This window comes from Podarcis filfolensis (genome assembly GCF_964270895.1).
Source record: "Podarcis filfolensis genome assembly, chromosome: 8".
Taxonomy (NCBI): domain Eukaryota; kingdom Metazoa; phylum Chordata; class Lepidosauria; order Squamata; family Lacertidae; genus Podarcis; species Podarcis filfolensis.
Genome location: NC_139611.1, coordinates 71,181,034 through 71,203,882, shown reverse-complemented (window position 1 = coordinate 71,203,882; position 22,849 = coordinate 71,181,034). Strand labels below are relative to the sequence as shown.

The following is a 22,849-nucleotide window of genomic DNA, read 5'->3' as shown; positions in this document are numbered from 1 at the left end:
AGTATGAAGCAAGCAAATTCAGAGGGACCCCATGCTAGGAAGGGAAAAAACTGGCCTAAACTAGCTGGGTGCCCAAGGTGAGACCCTAGAATGGTACCTCCCTTCCCCACTAATAAACACGCCTCTGAAAACCAGTTGGCAGGAGAAGGCCGCTATTATGCTCAGGAACTGCTTGAGGGCTTCCCAGAGGCAACTGTGAGAACACAATGCAGGACTTAGATCTGATCTAGCAGGGCTCTGATTATGAGGCAGGGGCCAGAGCTCAGTGGGAGAGTGTCTGCTGTGCAGGCAGATGGTCCCAGCCTCAACCAATGTTATTTCTAGTTTGCAGAAATCTCTCATCTTCCATGCTCTGGCACAGTTCCAGGACATTTCAACGACAGCTTGTGCGACAGAATTTCTATTGGGATAAGAGGGTCCAATTACCTAATGAAATCCTTTCGTATGCAATGTGAGCAGCGTTTAACTAGTGAATCTTGATTAGAGAGTAGACTTTACCTGCTGCAATTACACAGAGAGAGATGTGTGTAGGGAAAGGGGGAGTTGTTTATTGTAGGAAATACATAACTCAGATAGAAAAGTTTCTAGTTCTAGAATGTGGCATATATCCAGTCTCATTTAGCCAACATACTTAACTCTAATGAATGCATGAAGGGGTTAAGACCATAGACCTGCCAGGCTTAGCTAGGTTACACACCCTCACTTTGGGAGGCAGGGTTACCAAACACTTTGTTCTTTTTCCCCCACCATGTGAACCCTTCTAATAAGGATATCTAAGCTGAATGTTCCAAGCCATCTTTGTGCTTCTATACAAATAACCTAGAAACATTTCCCACTTTTTGAAACTAAGTTGTACTGCTTGTCTTTTCTTGCTGCTGTATGGTAAAACACATGAATCTGACCTTTGAAGAGTAAGTAAACTATTTTTAACTTACTAATCATGTGGTGGCTTTCTATGCTAAGGGAAAAGTGGAGCTTTGGAAGAAACTTAGAAGGGGGTATTTAAAAGGTCTAACAGCCAATATTTCCACGCTTTACTTTGCTGCATGTTTGTGATTTAAAATCTCTGCTGGGGCTCTCTCACCAAGGAGTACTTGCCCCAAACCCTGGATCTAAGCATCCAGAGAATTTTCCTTCTATTTTATTATGTCTAGTATGTTCCCCTTAAACAAACAAACAAACAAACAACAACAACAACAAAAACCTAACTAGTCTAGAAAACAACAAGGCATCCATGCTTGCTCATCTACTCTCTCAGAGTATAGTAAAAGATGACCTCTCCTCTTGAGGCCCAAGAAGCAGTGGGAAGAGGAGGAAGAAGCTGTAAACAGGATGCAACTGAAAACATATCAGTCTAAACAACACGGAGAAAGAGAAGTAAGCTGATAGGCTAAAGGTACACGGATAGTATAGGAATGTGACTGTCCCTCAGTCTATTTGTTTTAATCCAATGCAAAGCTCTCTTTTTACAAACTGAGTTGCACCCAAACTTCCATGGGCCAAAACTCGTCTTGCCATTTGCTCTGCTACTTTTAATGGCACCCCAACAAATCTGATTGTGTTATTTTAGAGACTTTAAAATGTTCGCCAATATTAATATTTATGGTTCCGATAGCACAAGATTAGACCATGGTGAATGTATCTTCTCAGATCAGCTGATTCTATAAACAAACCGCTGCTGGTGTCTGGTGCTGGATCAAATGTATGTTGAAAGGCGGAGAAATGTTACATTTAAGTTTCTCTATAGTTTTATCTCTAGTTGACTAAGGAATTATTCATGCATGAGAATTCCTCATTATAACTGTGCAAAAGCTAGATTTCCTCCTCAATCAGTGATGAATGCATTTGCACAGAGAGAGGCTGGAAAAGCATTTCCTAAATAAATAAAACATTCAGATTATATCTCAATGTTTTCTGGGTGGGTGCCGTATTTTGTTTTCATGTGTTATTTTTATTATTATTATTATTATGGCCGGGGGGGACACAAAATGTGGAAGTGGCACAGGTCTCTCTGGACCTCAGAGAGGGCCTGTGAACCAGCCAGTGGAACCATTGTCCCAGAAACATCTCTTTGCTCAGTGAAAATGAGAGAAACTGGAGGGTGATCCATTAGGGCAAATGGGCACTGCCCCACCAACCTCCGTCTGCCTTCACCCAGGCCCCACCTGCCTGCCTTCCTCTTTCTGCTCAGTCCAGGGGGTGGCACTGCCGCCGCCTCCGACTTTGTGTTGCCCTTGTAGAATTCAGTGGGGAGAAGGATGGAGCAAACACTAGAATTAGTTGCCTCTGCCTGCCATGGGTTACAGCGCCACCTACTGGTTAGCCTCCCCGCCCTACAAGTCACAAAGAGCACCAGCAACCGCTGGCAGGGAGCATGCCACAAAATCAGCCCCTGCCCCTCCCCTCCCAAAGAACAATCCCGCAACTTGTGGAAGGAACTAGGATAAGTGCAACCTCCTCACCACTGCGGAAGGTGATCTCGGCTGCAGGCCGGGCATCTTCAACCTGGCAGTGCACCGTATATTCCATGCCAGCCACCCAGGTCACTGTGCTGTTGGCTGGGTACTCCCTAATGAGCGGCCTCTTGGGGGGAACTATAGGGAAAAGAAGTAAAGTGAAGAAGGGTGAGGTGCGGGTGCTTTTCTCCCCTCCACTTCCACCACCAGAAGCATCCTCCCCACATGTCAGGCTTCAGGGAATTGGCCCCTGTGGCCCTAAATTAGCAGATCAAATGAAAGGAATTCTTAACAGTTAGTTTCTTTAATAAACACAGCGAAGGACAAAAGAAAGCATCAACCCAGAATGGTGGTGCTCCCAATTAAGGCTTACACTCCCTCCGTCCCTATTAATCTATGTCTCTCCTACGTCTTGTACTCTAAGCTTGTACCCTCCGAGCTTTCTGTTCTGAGTCTTTCTGAGCTCTTCTCGACCTTGGGCTGGGTGGAGGAATGATGTCCAGAGGCTGTGAATCTGTTAACCCTCTCTCTTCCAGTGTTTCTTCTGCTAGCTGTTCTCCAGCTAGTATTTCCCAACTTCTGCCTTCTGAACTATGCCCTTCTGCAAACCGCTGTTCCAAATCTAGATTGTCCTCCTGCTCCTAGGAAGATTCAGGAGCAGGAGCAGGGGAAAGGGGGGCTCCCACCATTTCTCCTCAGTGCAGCCCTCCTCAGCACGATCCCTGACACCACACGGCACTTTCATAGCTAAAACCATTGTGTGCAAAGGGTTAATGCCGATTCAGTCAGATCAGGGGGCCCTTTTCAGCTCAGGGGCCAAATTCTCTTGGGATCAACCTTCCAGGGTCTGCATACCAGTTCAGATGCAGAAGTGGGCAGAGCATTGGATGTGACGCTTCTCTTGTCCAATAGGCTTCATTCTAGCAATGTGAAACACAAAGGTTTCTATGGGCGCGCACACACACACAGGCCCACGCACCACACATCTCTCCCTCCTTCTCCCAAGCAAGAAAGAGGCATTGTCACAGTGCAAGGCAGGCAAAAGAACCCAGAGAGGGTGTGGCCTCTGGGAAAGGGTGTTGTCCGCAGAGAGTCACATGGCTGTTTCTCAACCAATTCTGGAAGAGGGAACACAAATGAATTGATTAGGAGAGGGGCCGACCGTGAGCTCCCAGATTCCTTCTGGCACTTACTCAGCACAGAGAGCAGCACACTGCGAGAGATGATGCCTCTGCTTTTCTCCGAGGGTCCCACCTGGCACTCGTACATGGCATCGTCTTCCAGTTGGCTCCTTGTTATTTGCAGGTTAAACTTGCCTGAAGTATCAAAAGGCAAGGGCAAGTCGAAATGATATTTTCCCCCATGTTTGGTTCAAATTATTCTCATTCTAGGACACATTCTCCAATCCTGCTTTGGGCTTGCTAGTTATCAGGCTCCTGGTACCGTCACCCATCCAAGCGGGTTCTCCAATCCTCTCCCAGCTCTTTCCCTATACAGTGGACACTCGGGTTGCGAACGTGATCCATGCAGGATGCACGTTCACAACCTGCAGTGTTCACAACCCACAGCTGCGCGTCTGCACACGCACAGGTTGCGATTCAGCACTTCTGCGCATGCACAACTGCCGAAACCCGGAAGTAACCCGTTCTGGTACTTCCAGGTTTCAGCGGTCCGTTACCTGAAAAAAACGCAACCTGAAGCATCTGTAACCCAAGGTATGACTATACTGTGTCACCTTCTCCATAACTATTAATACGCTGGTGCTGTTCTTCCTAATGCAGGATTTGGTGTCCTAAAAATGCCATTTATCAGTTATTTCAGAAGCACCAAGTTTTGACTTCATTTCAGTTTTGTTTCATTTAAATAAAGAAATTGCCACCGCTTCCCCTCTAAAAAAAACCCTACATGATTGCACAGGAAGAACACTTAAGTCAATATCATAACCATTTAAATCCTCTGCAAAAAAACCCAAAAAAAAATTTAAACAGTAGGATGGCAGTGGACGAAGCAATATATCTTAGCACCAATGGAATATACAGCATCAGCACGTTCATACAAACCTAATGTGAGGAGTTTTTTTTTCCTTTCAGTTTCACAACAATTCCTCCCAACATACATCTTAGTCAGTTCCAGTCTTTCCCCCAGAACCTGACAAATGTCCCCATCACTCCTATCGTGGGTCTGTGTTCCCTAATATAAATCACAAATATGTTCCTAGCTCTCATGATTGCTGGCAAATCATGAGACTGGAGAGGTCTCCATGCTTTTTGCCTTCCCTTCCTTCCTTGGCAATTTTCTTGAAATTATTTGAAAACCTTATTCACAAAAATAAAGCTGAAGCAGTGTTGCAAAGCAGAACCAGACGTCGGAGGACAGGGAATCTGTGGCTCTCTAAATCAGGGGTGCACAACCTGCAACCCTCCAGTAGTTTCTGGACTACAGCTCCTATCAGCCCCAGCCAACATAGCCAGCGATCAGGGATGATGGGAGGTGTAGTCCAACAACATCTGGAAGGCCACAGGTTGTGCACCCCTGCTCTAGATGTTGTTGGACTACACCTCCCATCAGCCCCAGCTAGCATGGCCAGGAATGATGGGTGTTGTAGTCAAGCAACTTCTGGAAGGCCACAGATCTCCCAGCCCTGCCCTACTTGATAGTGGCAGCTAGTTGGAAATGGCAGCTTGGTGGAAGCTAGTTCCAATGACCCCCACAAAAAAACCTGGAGACTTCTCACCTTGGCTAGGATCTCTCACCATGCTGTAGCGTGGGAACCTAGGGATGTCCTGGTTGGGTCCCAACAAAAGCCCATCCTTCACCCACTGCACAATGCCAGATAAGTTGTCCACCTCACACCTTAGCAGAGCTGTTTTCCCTTCATGGACAGTGACATTATCCGGCTCCACACGGAAGGCCTGTTGAAGGTTCTCAGCACAGCAACCTAGGAGATCCACAATATGAATGATGGCCAACAGTTTTGCTCATTCAAAGTCTGCCTATTTCCTCCAAGCCAACTACATGCAAGTGTCCACTTCCCTGAAACTCAGCAAAGAAAAGGGAGGCTATCAGAGAACAGCTCAAATGCAACAACACCTTTCCAAACAGGTGGCTGTCCAGTTGGTGCCTCAACACCTCCAAGCAAAAGAGAGCCCACCGCCTCCTACAGCAGCCTCTGTTCCACTCTCAAACAGCTCTTGCTGTTGGGAAATTTCCCCTCATCTTTAGCTGAAATCTACTTCCTTGAAATTTCTATCCATTGGTTCTAGCCAAGGTTGCTTGAACTTCTGCATGACAATCCTTCAGATATTTAAAGACACTTGTCATGGGGAAGGGTGGCAGGTCGTGGTAGAGCATCTGCTATACATACAGAAGGTCCCACATTCAATCCCTGGCATCTCCAAGAAGGGCTGAAAACATCCCCTGTGTGAAAATCCCCTGCCAGTCAGTGTAGACAATGCTGGACTTGCTGGACCAGTTGTCTAACTCAGTATAAAGCAGCATCCTTTGTTCCTCCCCTAATCTTCTTTTCTCCAGGTGAAACATGTCCAGCTCCTTCAACCATTCTTCACAGAACTTGGTTTCCAAACCCATCACCATCCCAGCCACCCTCCCCTGGACTCTCTCAAGTTCCTCAATGCCCTTATTAAAATGTGGTGACCAGAACTGGATGCAGTACTCTAGATGCAGCCTGTCCAGCTCAGAATCAGGTGCAATTATTACTTCCCAAGATCTGGACACAAGATCTGGGTAACAGATGCATTGATGCCCCTTTGGAACTGCACCCCATCCTTCCTTATATGACCCAGCTTGTCAGGAGCTCTAAGCTGTCATGTCCTACTGTGAAGGATTAGGGCTTTGGGGTATTTTATATTGCATTTTAGGTTGTAAAACTCAAGTTGTAAAATGCTTGCTTTTTGCTTTAAAGGATTACTTGCACAGGAGGGTCAAAAGTTCACAGGAAGGTTAAAAGTACAGGAGGCTGAATATTGAGACTGAACCAGTTAAGTCCAGCAGGTTATTTAGTGGAGATAGCCAGAGAATAATCAATATATCCACTTGGTAGCAATGGTGAAGTGAAAAGGAAGGAGGGGTTGGTTTTCTTCCATTTCCTCTCACGAGGCAGGTTACAGCCCATGCCACCTCGCCTACTTAGACCCTTCCTGGAGTCATGTGACTGGCCTCTGGGCAAAACAGAACAGCAGACCAGATAGATCATTGGTCTGGGCCAGCAGTGCTCCTCTTAAGTTCTGTATGTCTCACCTTGGTTGATCAGGTTGAGGAGGAGACGGATGAGCAGGATGCCCAGGCCCCAGGATACCATTCCTACCTGCTGTCACTCTGGAAGTAAGAATCAGGGTCTTGGGGTCTTGTAAACCTGCAAGTAATCATCACAGAGATGGTTGTGAGAGATGAAGGTAAGGGATGGTGATGGGGCCACTGGCACCCTTACCCTCATGCGAGAGGATGTGGATGACGTTAGACTTAAATATGAAGGAGAAAAAGACTTTTTTAAGAACATAAGGAGATCATTTGGGAGATCATCATGGTGCTGGATCATCCAGTCAGTGACTCTGTAAGGCTCTGTACTTAATGGTCTAGTAGCAGAGGTGGGCTCTTTAGAGAATGATGTATACTATTGCTTTACTTGCTTCAAAATGTGGTTTTGCTGCATTTGGGTGCCCTCCTGCTCATTCCGCAGAGCAAGGCTTCTGCCCCCAAAGTCCTTCCCTAACTGCACCACTGCATCTAGTCCTAAAAATATAAGAAGATCCCTGCTGGATCAAAACAAAGATCACCTAGTTTGGCACCTTGTTTCCCATAGTGGCTGCCCAGGTGCCTCTGAAATGCCCATCCATCAACTGGTACCCAGAGGCATAATGCCTATGACGATGGAGGTAATATACAGCCCTCGAAACTAGCAGCCTCATCCTCCACGAATTTATCTAATTGAAGTCAATGAGCTACATCACAGGTTAGCGGACTCCATGGCTCAAATGTGCATTGTGCAAAGAAGTGCTTCCAGCATTCAGCTTCAGTGCATGGCCTGGATCCTGGTATTATGACAGAGGGGAGGAAACCTCTCTCCGCCCATTTCTCCACATCACATAATCAGTGTCATTGTCGTGGGCCAGGAGTCAGCTTCACTTGCTGAACAGCAGCCTGAAGGGGAGAAGCTGGAATGGCTCCACCTGCAACTGATCAGCCCTCAAGGGCATGGAAAAGAAGGGTACTGATGAGAAACAGCTGGCTTCAGCCTTCTTAAACAGAGCTCTCAGCAGCACTCAGATGCTGGAAACAATGTCTGTGGTTCCAGACCCTACCTTGCTGCTTCTTGCTCTACATCTGGACCCTTGACTCTGTGATCACCTGGATTCCCTGACCTCAGGGCTGTTTGAGCCAGTGTGGTGTAGTGGTTAAGAGCGGTAGACTCGTAATCTGGTGAACCGGGTTCACGTCTCCGCTCCTCCACATGCAGCTGCTGGGTGACCTTGGGCTAGTCACACTTCTCTCTGAAGTCTCTCAGCCTCACTCACCTCACAGAGTGTTTGTTGTGGGGGAGGAAGGGAAAGGAGATTGTTAGCCGCTTTGAGACTCCTTGGAGTAGTGATAAAGCGGGTTATCAAATTCAAACTCTTCTCTTCTTTGACTTTGTATGTGGATTCTGCTCTCAGGCAAGTGTTCCTTGGAGACTTCTAGCCCCAGCTTGCTCAGCAGCGGGACTCAATGGGGCCGCAACAGCCATTGGTGACCTGGTTTTTTGTTAAATTACTCCCATCAGTTGTCCTTTTTTTCCAAACTTAAAAGTCACAAACATTTAACTTTCACTGTTGGGAAAGTATCAATAACTGGTTTTATTGAGAATTTTGACATTTTAGTTCATAGCTTTAGAGGTGCTGTGGTTCCTTTTTACAAAGAAGTCGTATATAAATGTTGAACAGCCATTAAAGCTTTTTCCTTCTTCTTTGCAATGCCCAGCCGTCAGATCTTCTTCTGCCCTCTCCAGAGCAACAGCGAACATCTGTTCCAACTTCTGCCCATCCAACAGTCAGAAGACAGCCATCATGTCTCCCTTTAATCTTCTCTTCCCCGAGCTAAACAATTATTTATCTTACTGAAAAAGATTTATATACTGCTTCCTTGTAGGAAACCCTCCAAGAGGTTACAATAAATATTAAAATTATCAATAAAAACATTGAAAAACAATTAAACTCAACAGCATAAAAGATTAAGACGTATCAACATCTGCATGTCTAGACAGGCTTGCCTGAACAAAAATGTTTTTCAGCATGAAATAGTAGAGTGAATGCACCTGCCTGGTGTCAACAGGCAGGGAGTTCCAAAGTATAGATACTGCCACACTAAAATTTCTTACAGCTGCAGAGCGAGTGTCAAGTGATGCCTGTAACCTTGTCCAGTTTGCTATATTGAAGCAGCCAGGTGGGTTTATATGGGGTAAGGCAAGTAAACTGGTCCCCGGCTGTTAAGCAAGTCAACATGCCCAGCTCCTTCCTCAAGTCATAGGATTTGGTTTCCATACCCAGCAACTATCCCGATTCCCCTCCCTGGAAACTCTAAAGCGCTTCAATGCTTTAAAAATGTGATGACCAGAACTGGGTGCAGTACTCTAGGTTCAGCCTGGCCAGCAAAGAAGAGAGCAGAACTATTACTTTTTGCAGACTGGACATTAATGAAAGCATTGATCTCTCTCTCTCTCTCCCTCTCTCTCTCTCTCTCACACACCCACCCACCCACCCCATGATCTTACCTTGCTCCAAGTGCCCGGTGTCCAGAGATTGACTCTTCTGAGCCTCTCCTGAAGTAGGACTGCCGAGTCAGTGAGATGGCTGAGATGCCAGTGCTGGTCCCTCCTCCACAGCTGCCTGCTTAGGAACCTGCCCACTTCATCGCTTACAAGCACCTAAGGAAAACAAGCAGAGGCAAGGAATCCACCCCATTCTCCATGGAGGAGGCCTGGGAGGTGGCAGTGCTGACTCCACGATTTGGGTGGGTTCCATAGAATCCTGACTGGGGGGGGGGGCTTAAGTTGGAATAAGCAGGGCATGTGAAATTAACTTCCTGATCTTCTTGAATACTTTGTGCAAAATGGAAACTGATAACACAAAATGGAAATTTTGGCTCTACATACCAGTGGGCCCTGATATTAGGGGTGGGAATCTCTTTCTAACTAACCTATTTTCCAGAGGCAACAGTGGCTGAATATACACACCACAAACAGTGACCCATCTTTTGAACTTTTAACTCTTGGGAGAAGATAATACATTACCTCTCTGCAGTCTAAATTAGCCATTTTTCCTAGTAGGTCAGGGCTGTACTAAAGGGGCAGTAATTTCCGATCACATGAAGATCTTACATTACCCAAACAGCATCTCCAGCTCCTTTAAGGTAAAGGTAAAGGGACCCCTGACCATTAGGTCCAGTCGTGACCGACTCTGGGGTTGCGGTGCTCATCTCGCTTTATTGGCCGAGGGAGCCGGCGTACAGCTTCCAGGTCATGTGGCCAGCATGACTAAGCCGCTTATGGCGAACCAGAGCAGCGCATGGAAATGCTGTTTACCTTCCCGCTGGAGCAGTACCTATTTATCTACTTGCACTTTGATGTGCTTTCGAACTGCTAGGTTGGCAGGAGCAGGGACCGAGCAATGGGAGCTCACCCCGTCGCGGGGATTCGAACCGCCGACCTTCTGATCAGCAAGCCCTAGGCTCTGTGGTTTAACCCACAGCGCCACCCGCATCCCTCCAGCTCCTTTACCAGGATGTTATTATCCTTCTGCTTGCAGTGGCTAAAAGTAATGCTCTCTCACTTTCACATGAATAGGTGCGATGATCACAGATCTTTAAAAGTTCAAGGGTTTGCTGTGTGAATACCTGGGCACATTCGAATCCGCCCAAAGTCAGGCCAGCTCTTACCAGCAGAGGGCAGCAGCATCACACACACTCTGTGACAAGGAGGGCGCTCAGCACCCTGGAAACAGCAAGCCTGTTTAGGGACGAGGCAAGTTCTGCAAACATGGTCAAAGTCAAAAGGACAGAGGAAGCCACCGGCATCTGTGAAAGTTACCAAAGCAAAGGTAAAAGGGACAACCTGATTTGGGGACTGCCATCCAAAAACGTTTCGCCCTGGCAAGTGACCACTAGCAACAGACACCTTGCCAGAGACAAAGGGTCTTGTTTTCCTTGGCAACACCTGCACTGACCAGAGGCTGTGCACGCACAAATGCCCATTTGCATTGGGCGCGCCTTGGCGCAGATTGCCTGCACGCCCCACTCCGTGCTATCAGGCAGTGTGTGTGCCAGTTCACGACCAATGTATGCGATCTGCATTGCAGCACAGGCATAATCTCAGGTATAATAGCGATCAGAGCGGGTTGCAGGAAGAGCAATGGCACCAGGTCATCCTGCAGCGCACCACATTAGTATGTTGGGCCATGCGCCTTGCTGCCGCTCTCGTTCACATTGGACCTACAAGAGCCACTTGTAAAGGCGCTGGCCTTTGGCTTGTCATCCCAGTCTCCCTCAGCCAAGTGTCCTCAGAGACAGCAGATTTGGCACTCGGCGGAAGGGACGTATATTTTATAGGGGTCTCTTGGCAGGTGGCCTTCAGTCACAGCACAGGAAGCTGCCTTACACAGAGTCAGATCAACAGAGCGGCCAGCCAAAGAGGAGAGTGGCTCTGGAGGAATGTCCATACTGCTGCCTCCGAGCATCTGCTGCCTGAAGCAAATGCCTCGCTCTGCCCGATGATAGGGTTGGCCCTGCCTGGCTAAGCAGAGGTGGGGAATATAGGGAGCTGCCTTGTACAGACACCATCTAGCCCAGTTTTGTCCACCCTAATTGGCAACAGCCCTCCGGGATTTTAAGACAGGACATTCCCAGTCCTCCCGGGTATCGAACCTGGGACCTTCTGCATGTGAAGTGGATGCACTACCGCAGAGCCACAGCCCTCCCCTGCATGTCTTCAGCAGAATGCGAGTTGGTTTGTCCTCCAGCTGCATGGATTCTGCCAGTGTGATGGCGTCAGAGCACTCTGTGCATGAGTTGGGCTTAGACAGAGACAGGATTTTTCTAGCACGGTCCTTGCTCCTGCTGCAGCATAACTTACGGAAAAGCCTATGCACACAGACTATGGACCCTCATGGAGGCTTTGTATGTACCATCGGGGGGGGCTGCCCTTTTCAGGGGGGTTGCGGGGGGGGGGTTGTGCAGCCGCATGCTTTTACGTGGACATCCTTTTTCAAAGCTGAAAACGCTCTTCTCTCTAGGCCCGCTGTTCATTAAAGAGGGTTCATACAGAAGCGAATATACCCTGTTTCCAAAACCCTTTAGCAGAGCACATCAGCCATCCAGCTCCATAGAAATCTTCAGGGATGCCTCAGTACATTTTGCTGCCTGAGGAGAAGAGCAAAAATGGTGCCTCCCTCCCCTCCAAACTCTAGGTACAGAAGTCAATCAGACTCACAGCTGATTCTACTGGATCCTACTGGGATAGCTCAGTTGGTAGGGCATGAGACTCTTAATCTCAGAGTTGTGGGTTTGAGCCCCATGTGAGGCAAAAGGTTCCTGCATTGCAGGGGGTTGGACTAGATGATCCTAGTGGTCCCTTCCAATGCTGCAATTCTGTGATTCTTATTTCAACTGTGGGGATGGAAGAGCATCCTCAACCACACAGGAGGGCAGCAGGCTAGCTTAGGGGGCACAGGGCAGGCTGAGTGGCAAACAGAGAGAGCCCTGTCCTCCAACAGAGGGGAATGGATACGGGGCTTGGGGAGAGCGACCATTGCTCTCTGACACATACACAAGCATTTAATGCAGGAGACATTGTCAGAGCTCTAGGACACACATTCCATCCAGGCAAAAGGACTCAAGGCAGGTGCAAAAATCAGCACTAATGGTAGAGCCATCTCTGCCCTGTTGCCATTCCTTGCTCTGCCGTCTCAAATAGTGAATTGTCCATCATGGGAAGAGGAGTGGAAAGGGGTTGGTTTATTGCAACGACCCTGGTGGCTTCCTGGTGTGTAGAGAGGCCTACAATCGAATAGGACCCTGCCAGAGACAAATGCCCGACTGGCATGTTCTCTCCCTCTTGGTCGTTCATTTGGGAGCTTCAAAAGCTTTCTTCGGCTGAAACATCACAGCGACCGATGCCAACCAACACCGGCACACTTAGGGATCTGCAGAGTTTGCACATCATGCGTGACAGACCTCAGCAACTCAGCATTTTGACTGATCTACTTTATTTACATATAAACACACATGAAGCACTGTAACATGGCTCCCTCTCTCTCTAGCGCCAGACAGCAAAGAGAATGAACAAAGGACAATAGTCCCACTTCACAGAACACAGTAACACAAACATCCTGTCTCCATCACTTCCCACTTTGTGGAGTCAAAACATACACCGTCATGTGACAGAGAACAATCCTATGACTGCAATCATGGAGCAGAAATTCTAACAGGAAGAAGATTATGTTCCTCCTGCACAGGCACATCATAGAATTCTGCAGTTGGAAGGGACTCCGAGGGTCATCTAGTCCAACCCCCTGCAATGCCAGAAACCTGCCCCCAGCCATTCCTGGATGGGCTTGAACCACCAACCTTTTGGTTACTAACCAGGTGCACTGTCCCATTGCCACCAGCTTAGGGACTCCAATGATGTGCTTTAATTTTTCTCCCTCCTCAAATAAGACAGAATAGCATCCATTAACAAATCACACACAGTGAAAATCTGTGCTCTGGAACCTTTGAAGAATAAGAGCTAAGCCAGCTCCCCATCCCCAGTGACCACAATTTCCTGGGGGTGGGGGTGAGGAGGACAGGTCTAGATTAATGAAAGAAACATGAGCCAGCTGTGTGATATAGCTGCTTAAAAAGCTAATGCAATCATAGGCTGCCTACTCAGAATCACAGAGTACCAGACTGCAAACCCAAGTTGCACACTGCTTAAAACTGGTGCCCAGAAATGGACACGGTATTCCAGAGGTGGCCTGACCAACACAGAACAGAGCAGAACATTAAACTCTTGCCACACATTAGTCATCTCTAGGGCATAAAGCAGAGGTTTTCAACCTTTTGGGGTCCATGGCTCCTTTGATCAACTACGTTATTTCTGTGGGGCTCAGGAGCCCAGTTATGTCACCCCTTGCCTGCAGAGCTGGCAGCCCCTCACCCCTTTTTGAACCTTCACAGTGTTCCCTCAGCCGCCTCTCGTCTCCTTTCTCCTTGGGAGTCCTCTGAGCAGCTGTAGCTGCCACCCCTGGTCTCCTGAGCTGCCTCCCTGCCCCAGATAGAGGTGCCTACTCACACTGCCCCACAGGGGCCTGAGAAGCACCCGCTGGCCAGCACCAGAGACACCATTCACCTAGGGAGCTTGTAGCAGGGGCTGCTGTAACAGTCAGTTGTGCAAGCCTTTGGGAGGCAGAGATGCGAGAGGGCATCAGAGGAGGGAGGGAAGAAAAGAGGGAGAGGTCAGTGTTGCCCACGGCACCCCAGACCATCATTCTAGGCACCCCAGGGTGGCCATGGCACACTGCTTGAAAAACTCTGGCATAAAGTGTGGGGTGGGAAGCCTGTGGCCCAAGAGCCAAACACAGCCATCCTATTTGGTTATTGGGACTCTCCCCAGCCTACAACAATTCCTCAGCCACACACTCTCCTCAGGCCGCACCATTGACCAAGCCTGGTTCCCGCCATCCTTGAATGTTTTTGCCTGGCTGGAATGTGTTTCAAAATGCTCTTTTCCTACCTGGGTGGAGAATACAGAGAGACAAGTGTAGAAAATAGCCTGCTAGATAAAAGTAAAAATTGCATGAGTTGCACCACTCACTTTTGCTTCTGCCCACCACCACTGGCATGTGGCCCCCGCAAATGTTGCCCAGAAGGTAATGTGGCCCTTGGTCTGGAAAAAGAAGAAGTTCCCTACTCTCCTGGTGTAGAACAAGAAGTAGGGCCATGATTTTGCCCCACCTCCAATGTCCTTGTTCTCTGTTCCTCCCACGGCTATATCTAGAACCAGTGAGTGGAAAATGCAAGGAAGCAGATTTCAGCTAAAGGTCCCATCTGCACTATACATTTCATAGAATTGTAGAGTTGCAACCTAACAATAAGAACTGTGGAACAGACTGTCTCAGGAGGTGATAGGCTTTCCTCTGGAGATACGATATCTCAGGGATGCTTCAGTTGCATCTTGCACTGCAGATCCTGCATTTAACAGGGGGTGGATCTACACACGGGGGGGGGGATGCTATAAATAAGTCAGAAATTAAACCGTTAAAACAAAAGAAAAAAATGCTATGGAAAATCGCAAAGAAATTTTGTTTGCTCTCCAGCGCCATCTGGTGTTGCATGTTTATAACGCATTCAAAACGCTGCCTTTTGATGAATGTAGCTGAGTCCCCAGTTGAACTAGACAGCCTTCATGGTGTCTTCCAATTCTTAACGATTCTGTGATAGCCCACCTTTTCTCAAGGTCGTGTTAATGGTTCCCCCCTCACCCCATTTATCCTCACAACATCCCTGTAAGGTTGTTACAATGGCTGAGAGGTCGTGGCCAGTCCAGGGTTGCAACCAATGAGCTTCATGGGATAAATTGAACGTTGGTCTCTCCAATCCTCATTGGACGCTCCGACCACTAGGCCACGCTGCCTCTGTTTCCTCACGGTGGAGCAGCTCTGCCCAACTTCTGGCCCCACCATAGTAAAGGACGGCCCACGAACCACTCAACGTAGCCTTGCCAGGCGCTCGCAGACTCCCGCTGCCATGGTTTTCGCAGCCCTGGGCAGGCATCCAAAACCAGCAGTTTATTGGGCTCCTGGAGGGCTTATTGCGGTGTGAGTTGCACGGTGCTTGAAAGGTCACAAGTTAGCTTGGCAAGGCATTATCCAGGAACTGTGGAAGAACTGCTCTTTCTTGTCGCTAGGAAAGAAAGTTTATATGGAAAAAAATCCAAATCATCTCTCTCTTATCCCCCCCTCCCCCCCCCAGCAAATAAGTAATGAAACAGAACTAATACCCCAGCAGGTGTTTCTTTATAGGATTAATGGGTGATTATTAATTTCTGCAGCACTTCATGGGATTCAGAGCTCTTTGTATCTCATTTCATCCTCAAAACAACCCAGTGAGAGGATTTTCCCAGCGCCGCAACACTTACGTGCTGAGTGGAACTGGGCTGAGATTTGGTTCAGCCAATCCCGTGTGTAAACCTAGCACAGTCCATCTCGGCACACTCACCAGTGAGGCGCATGGCCAGTCAGACTTGACTGACAGAATCAGGGCTGGCACAAGACATTTCTGCTGCCCGAAGCATCGTCCGGCTGGCACCCGAACCCACCCCTCGTACGACCGATGCCAGTGGCAGGTGAGCCCAGGGGCAAAAGTGGATGTCCGTTTTTACTTTGTAAAATAGGCACAGATCCGTTTTGCCGCTTGGGGTAGTCCGAGAAAGCCCCCATAGATATAAGCTGCAGGAAGGTAGGGGTGGGAAACCTAGATGAGCCCAGGAGCCACTTTCCCTTCTGAGCAACTTTCTCGGGGCCACATGATAGTGGTGGGCGGAGCCCAATGAAAAACTGGGTGGAGCAACACATACAATTTTCACCTTTGGACAAGCGGCTAGTTTCTCCACACATTCTCACCCTCCTTATCTATCCTTTACCTAAACCAAACAAGAGGCCTTATCAGAGGTCAAGGATACATTCCACCAAGCAAAATACTCGGGATACCAAACAAGGTTGGCTGGGGAAGGGGCCTGGAAAGTTTGGAGGGCCAGGAAGTAAGCATTGGAGGGCCGCATCCGTTCTCACTGCCTGAGGTTCTGCAGCCCTGCCCAATGCTTTCAATAGTCGTGTTGCACCCTTTCAATGTAGTAATACAAACGAATATCTGATGCGAATAAATATTGGCTTCTTTTTTGGCGATACCTCTTTCTTTCTTTCTTTCTTTCTTTCATATCCCACTTTTTTTTTAATATCCCACTTTAGAGACTCGGCTTCCCCCAAAGATTCCTGGGAGCTGTAGTTTGTTAAGGGTGCTGGGAGTTGTTAGGAAAACCCCTATTCCCCTCCCAGCGCTACAGTTCCCACAGTCATTTAAACAACCAGTCCTCCTTCACAGGGAACCCTGAGAACTGTAGCTCTGCTAACGAACGTAACAAACTACAGCTCCCAGAATTCTCCCGGAGCAAGCCATAACTGTTTAAAGTGGTATCATAGCACATTATACGTATGGTGTGGAAATGGCCTAGTAGGCTGGGCTGGCTGAAACATCTTGATGTGGCAACCTTCGGGGGAACCCTCCTCCTCCCTTGCGCAAAGACCTCAGCCTGGCTGTTTATCCATGTCCTACTTTTGATGGGCTGTGTGCGCAGATCTGATGAGTTAGTGCATTTTCCATACGGTTGCCAGGGAGGAGGGGGTGCGCACTGGGGATACAGCAGCAGGCCACACTTTGCTCCTCCAGCAACCTCAGCTGCAGGGAGGGACCCTCCCCTCGCACACACGAAACTGGGCGCCCAGACAGATTTGCATGCACATTGCGCTGTGCCAAGCTCTACCCGGCAGAGGGTAGCAACAGGCCCTCCATGCCCCGGCTGCAGCGTGCACGCACGGATGAGCATAATGGAGCAACATATGCCCTTGCAAGCAGCTGAGGGTCTAATCCGCCGGCAGAGAAGGGTTTAAAGCCTTGCCGGTTTAAACCTCCCGACCGTGTGAAAATCCCACCTCGCTCACAGATGGGGAACAGGAGATCATGGGGCGGCATGCGCCGTTCTGCATCTGCAGCGGGAGAAGATGCTCCGCTCAGGTTGGTTGTTGATTCTACCGGCAGAGCGGGGCTGCCTACAAACAACCCCTTCAAAGCACAGTCAGAGCAAATCCCTTCCTTCAAAGAATTCTGGGCGCTGTAGTTCACGCGTAGCAGAGTTACAATTCTAGCAGCCCTTGACAGACTACAGGGCCCAGAATTCTTTGAGGGGTGAAATGGGCTTTGACTGTGCTTCAAAGGGATGGCGTGTTTCTTTCAAGACTTCAAAGCGGGGTTTGTTCCAGGGATGGATCCAAGACCATATCTGCAAAACATCTCCCCGTACTTGAGGAGAAATAGGTGCCCGCTTCAATATCAATAGGCAGCAGGAAATCCTAACTCCTTCTCCCAAAAGTGGGGCGTTCATCTCTTTCAGAGAATTTCAAAGACACTCCCAGTGGTGGACCTATATATGGGGGCCCTGAAGCTTCAATTGTAATGGGGGTCCCTTCACAACCAGCAAGAAGGTCTGGGCAACCACTGTTATCTTCTTCAGTGGGGTTGTTCCACGACAGATCACCGCAATATTATTATTTTTTTAAATGTAACTACTACATCTCAGATTTTGATTACAATTCCTGCACTGGATTATCTCCTATTACATGAAGCACATTTAACAAAATAGTCTTTATTCCGGTTTCTCTAGCAACATATTCATATGCAGTTTCATCCTACGAGAGCTTCCTCGCGATGCTGTTTTCCAGAGACAAAACGCATAAAGAATTGGCGCTCTCTTCAGCGGAGCATCCAACTTACCGTGACACTTTTATCTTTACAACATCTGTGCTACGGATTCTCAGACTTTGGGATTGTTGAAATATATACAGCCCAAAATTAATCAACTTGAGTCGTGCGGCTCAAATTGGGTCTACTAGACCCAATTTGGGGAAGGTCTACCAGACCCAATTTGAGGGCGTCTACTAGACCCATTTTTAAGCAACGTGGACTAAAGCAATGTGAGGCCCTTCCAGGATTAGGGGCCCCCAAAGCTTAAACGTCATTCGTTTCATAGTAGATTCACTCCTGCACACGCCTCACCCCTGTACCCAAACTCTGATGCCTGCTCACCAACTGTTTTGGGTTTTTCCCTTCTTTTTTGCCCTGCATTAGCCTAGCTCCTTTCTCTTCCCCCTGCTCCATATATATACTCTCCCTCTCCACAGTTTTCCTCATACTAACAATACCAGAGTCTGTGTTGACCCAACATTGCCTCTCTTCTCTCTCTACACACACACACACACACACACTGCCCAGTCCCTCCTCCCTTCTCCTTTTCTAATTAACTCAGGAGCTATTTGGCAATTAAAGAGCTCTTGTTAATGAGATAACAGGATTAGCTAGGGGGACACCATCCACCCACTCGCCCACCCCCACCTCCTTGGCAAAGGTTCGGCGAACACCTGCCAAGATTAGATGGAAGAAGCAGAGCGGGGGGGGGGGAGGTATTGGTCTGGCCCATTCTTGGTTTCCCCCACCCAAGACTTTGGTTGGGCTCTTGGCCAAGATGAGACTATGGAAAGGAGCTGAGCTCTGGGCAAATACCATGGCATTCCCAAGCAGACACAATCCCGTTGCCCCAAAATAGCGGGGCTGATAATGAACTGCTTGTTCGGAAGCCCTTAGCTGGAATCTGATACAAAGGAGAAGGGGTTTGTTGAAGAATAAGGAACATAGGAAGCTGACAGATATCAAGTCAAGCTATTGGTCCATCTAGCTCCATATTGTCAACACTGGCTGGCAGCATCTCTCCAGGGGTTCAGACAGAGGTCTTTCTAGAGAGGCTGGGGATTGAACCCTTTGCACACGCAGTAGTCCTCTGCCGCCAAGCTGTCTCTTCCCACCCGCCAAAGGCCTTGCTATAGTTGTCATAATCTCCACCTCTCTTGACGTTACATTTCTGAGTGGTTAGAGGGTCAGAATTGGACCTGGGAGGTCAGGGTTCGATTCCCCACTTGGCCATGAAGCTCACTGGGTGACCTCAGGCTAGTCCAGGCATAGGCAAACTCGGCCCTCCAGATGTTTTGGGACTACAACTCCCATCATCCCTAGCTAACAGGACCAGTGGTCAAGGATGATGGGAGTTGTAGTCCCAAAACATCTGGAGGGCCGCGTTTGCCTATGTCTGGACCAGTCACTGCCTCTCAGCCCAAACTGCCTTGCAGGGTTGTTGTGGAAGAAGGAGAACCACGTATGTTTTCTTGAGCTCCTGTCGGGAAATGGTGCGTTATAAATGCAGCAACAAATAATTTTTTTACAGAACTAGGCAACATCGTGTAGAAACGTGCATAGATTTGGTGGCATTCACATGAAAATGCGTACAGAATTCCATGCAGGCTTTGGGAAGAAAATTGCAAATGCGGTCAGGGCATGCAAAGTGGGGTGCATAGGGGCACTGCCACTCCTAAGAATGGGGTAGGACAGGGCAGAGTTTAGGGCAGGGTGGCGCTGTGGTCTGGTGGCGCTGTGGTCTAAACCACAGAGCCTAGGGCTTGTCGATCAGAAGGCTGGCGGTTTGAATCTCTGTGACAGGGTGAGCTTCTGTTGTTTGGTCCCTGCTCCCGTTTCCGTGCGCTGCTCTGGTTTGCCAGAAGCAGCTTAGTTGGTCTCTCCAATCCTCCAATTGAACGTTGGTCTCTCCAATCCTCATTGGACGCTCCGACCACTAGGCCACGCTGCCTCTGTTTCCTCACGGTGGAGCAGCTCTGCCCAACTTCTGGCCCCACCATAGTAAAGGACGGCCCACGAACCACTCAACGTAGCCTTGCCAGGCGCTCGCAGACTCCCGCTGCCATGGTTTTCGCAGCCCTGGGCAGGCATCCAAAACCAGCAGTTTATTGGGCTCCTGGAGGGCTTATTGCGGTGTGAGTTGCACGGTGCTTGAAAGGTCACAAGTTAGCTTGGCAAGGCATTATCCAGGAACTGTGGAAGAACTGCTCTTTCTTGTCGCTAGGAAAGAAAGTTTATATGGAAAAAAATCCAAATCATCTCTCTCTTCTCCCCCCCTCCCCCCCCCAGCAAATAAGTAATGAAACAGAACTAATACCCCAGCAGGTGTTTCTTTATAGGATTAATGGGTGATTATTAATTTCTGCAGCACTTCATGGGATTCAGAGCTCTTTGTATCTCATTTCATCCTCAAAACAACCCAGTGAGAGGATTTTCCCAGCGCCGCAACACTTACGTGCTGAGTGGAACTGGGCTGAGATTTGGTTCAGCCAATCCCGTGTGTAAACCTAGCACAGTCCATCTCGGCACACTCACCAGTGAGGCGCATGGCCAGTCAGACTTGACTGACAGAATCAGGGCTGGCACAAGACATTTCTGCTGCCCGAAGCATCGTCCGGCTGGCACCCGAACCCACCCCTCGTACGACCGATGCCAGTGGCAGGTGAGCCCAGGGGCAAAAGTGGATGTCCGTTTTTACTTTGTAAAATAGGCACAGATCCGTTTTGCCGCTTGGGGTAGTCCGAGAAAGCCCCCATAGATATAAGCTGCAGGAAGGTAGGGGTGGGAAACCTAGATGAGCCCAGGAGCCACTTTCCCTTCTGAGCAACTTTCTCGGGGCCACATGATAGTGGTGGGCGGAGCCCAATGAAAAACTGGGTGGAGCAACACATACAATTTTCACCTTTGGACAAGCGGCTAGTTTCTCCACACATTCTCACCCTCCTTATCTATCCTTTACCTAAACCAAACAAGAGGCCTTATCAGAGGTCAAGGATACATTCCACCAAGCAAAATACTCGGGATACCAAACAAGGTTGGCTGGGGAAGGGGCCTGGAAAGTTTGGAGGGCCAGGAAGTAAGCATTGGAGGGCCGCATCCGTTCTCACTGCCTGAGGTTCTGCAGCCCTGCCCAATGCTTTCAATAGTCGTGTTGCACCCTTTCAATGTAGTAATACAAACGAATATCTGATGCGAATAAATATTGGCTTCTTTTTTGGCGATACCTCTTTCTTTCTTTCTTTCTTTCTTTCATATCCCACTTTTTTTTTAATATCCCACTTTAGAGACTCGGCTTCCCCCAAAGATTCCTGGGAGCTGTAGTTTGTTAAGGGTGCTGGGAGTTGTTAGGAAAACCCCTATTCCCCTCCCAGCGCTACAGTTCCCACAGTCATTTAAACAACCAGTCCTCCTTCACAGGGAACCCTGAGAACTGTAGCTCTGCTAACGAACGTAACAAACTACAGCTCCCAGAATTCTCCCGGAGCAAGCCATAACTGTTTAAAGTGGTATCATAGCACATTATACGTATGGTGTGGAAATGGCCTAGTAGGCTGGGCTGGCTGAAACATCTTGATGTGGCAACCTTCGGGGGAACCCTCCTCCTCCCTTGCGCAAAGACCTCAGCCTGGCTGTTTATCCATGTCCTACTTTTGATGGGCTGTGTGCGCAGATCTGATGAGTTAGTGCATTTTCCATACGGTTGCCAGGGAGGAGGGGGTGCGCACTGGGGATACAGCAGCAGGCCACACTTTGCTCCTCCAGCAACCTCAGCTGCAGGGAGGGACCCTCCCCTCGCACACACGAAACTGGGCGCCCAGACAGATTTGCATGCACATTGCGCTGTGCCAAGCTCTACCCGGCAGAGGGTAGCAACAGGCCCTCCATGCCCCGGCTGCAGCGTGCACGCACGGATGAGCATAATGGAGCAACATATGCCCTTGCAAGCAGCTGAGGGTCTAATCCGCCGGCAGAGAAGGGTTTAAAGCCTTGCCGGTTTAAACCTCCCGACCGTGTGAAAATCCCACCTCGCTCACAGATGGGGAACAGGAGATCATGGGGCGGCATGCGCCGTTCTGCATCTGCAGCGGGAGAAGATGCTCCGCTCAGGTTGGTTGTTGATTCTACCGGCAGAGCGGGGCTGCCTACAAACAACCCCTTCAAAGCACAGTCAGAGCAAATCCCTTCCTTCAAAGAATTCTGGGCGCTGTAGTTCACGCGTAGCAGAGTTACAATTCTAGCAGCCCTTGACAGACTACAGGGCCCAGAATTCTTTGAGGGGTGAAATGGGCTTTGACTGTGCTTCAAAGGGATGGCGTGTTTCTTTCAAGACTTCAAAGCGGGGTTTGTTCCAGGGATGGATCCAAGACCATATCTGCAAAACATCTCCCCGTACTTGAGGAGAAATAGGTGCCCGCTTCAATATCAATAGGCAGCAGGAAATCCTAACTCCTTCTCCCAAAAGTGGGGCGTTCATCTCTTTCAGAGAATTTCAAAGACACTCCCAGTGGTGGACCTATATATGGGGGCCCTGAAGCTTCAATTGTAATGGGGGTCCCTTCACAACCAGCAAGAAGGTCTGGGCAACCACTGTTATCTTCTTCAGTGGGGTTGTTCCACGACAGATCACCGCAATATTATTATTTTTTTAAATGTAACTACTACATCTCAGATTTTGATTACAATTCCTGCACTGGATTATCTCCTATTACATGAAGCACATTTAACAAAATAGTCTTTATTCCGGTTTCTCTAGCAACATATTCATATGCAGTTTCATCCTACGAGAGCTTCCTCGCGATGCTGTTTTCCAGAGACAAAACGCATAAAGAATTGGCGCTCTCTTCAGCGGAGCA

The 22,849-nt window shown here is 48.7% G+C and overlaps 1 protein-coding gene across 1 annotated transcript in view; it reads right to left on the bottom strand.

The window, feature by feature from the left end:
- NPHS1 (NPHS1 adhesion molecule, nephrin) overlaps positions 1-9,765 on the bottom strand; it is a 48,081-nt gene extending 38,316 nt beyond the window's left edge. The window contains exons 1-5 of the mRNA XM_083625954.1: positions 9,220-9,765; positions 6,714-6,828; positions 5,191-5,394; positions 3,650-3,772; positions 2,463-2,594 (exon numbers count right to left, since the gene is read on the bottom strand). Of these exons, the coding sequence (XP_083482080.1) occupies positions 2,463-2,594; positions 3,650-3,772; positions 5,191-5,394; positions 6,714-6,774 (520 nt within the window). The 5' untranslated portion in view covers positions 6,775-6,828; positions 9,220-9,765. The remainder of the gene's footprint in view (positions 1-2,462; positions 2,595-3,649; positions 3,773-5,190; positions 5,395-6,713; positions 6,829-9,219) is intronic.
- Between the last annotated feature and the right edge of the window lie 13,084 nt (positions 9,766-22,849).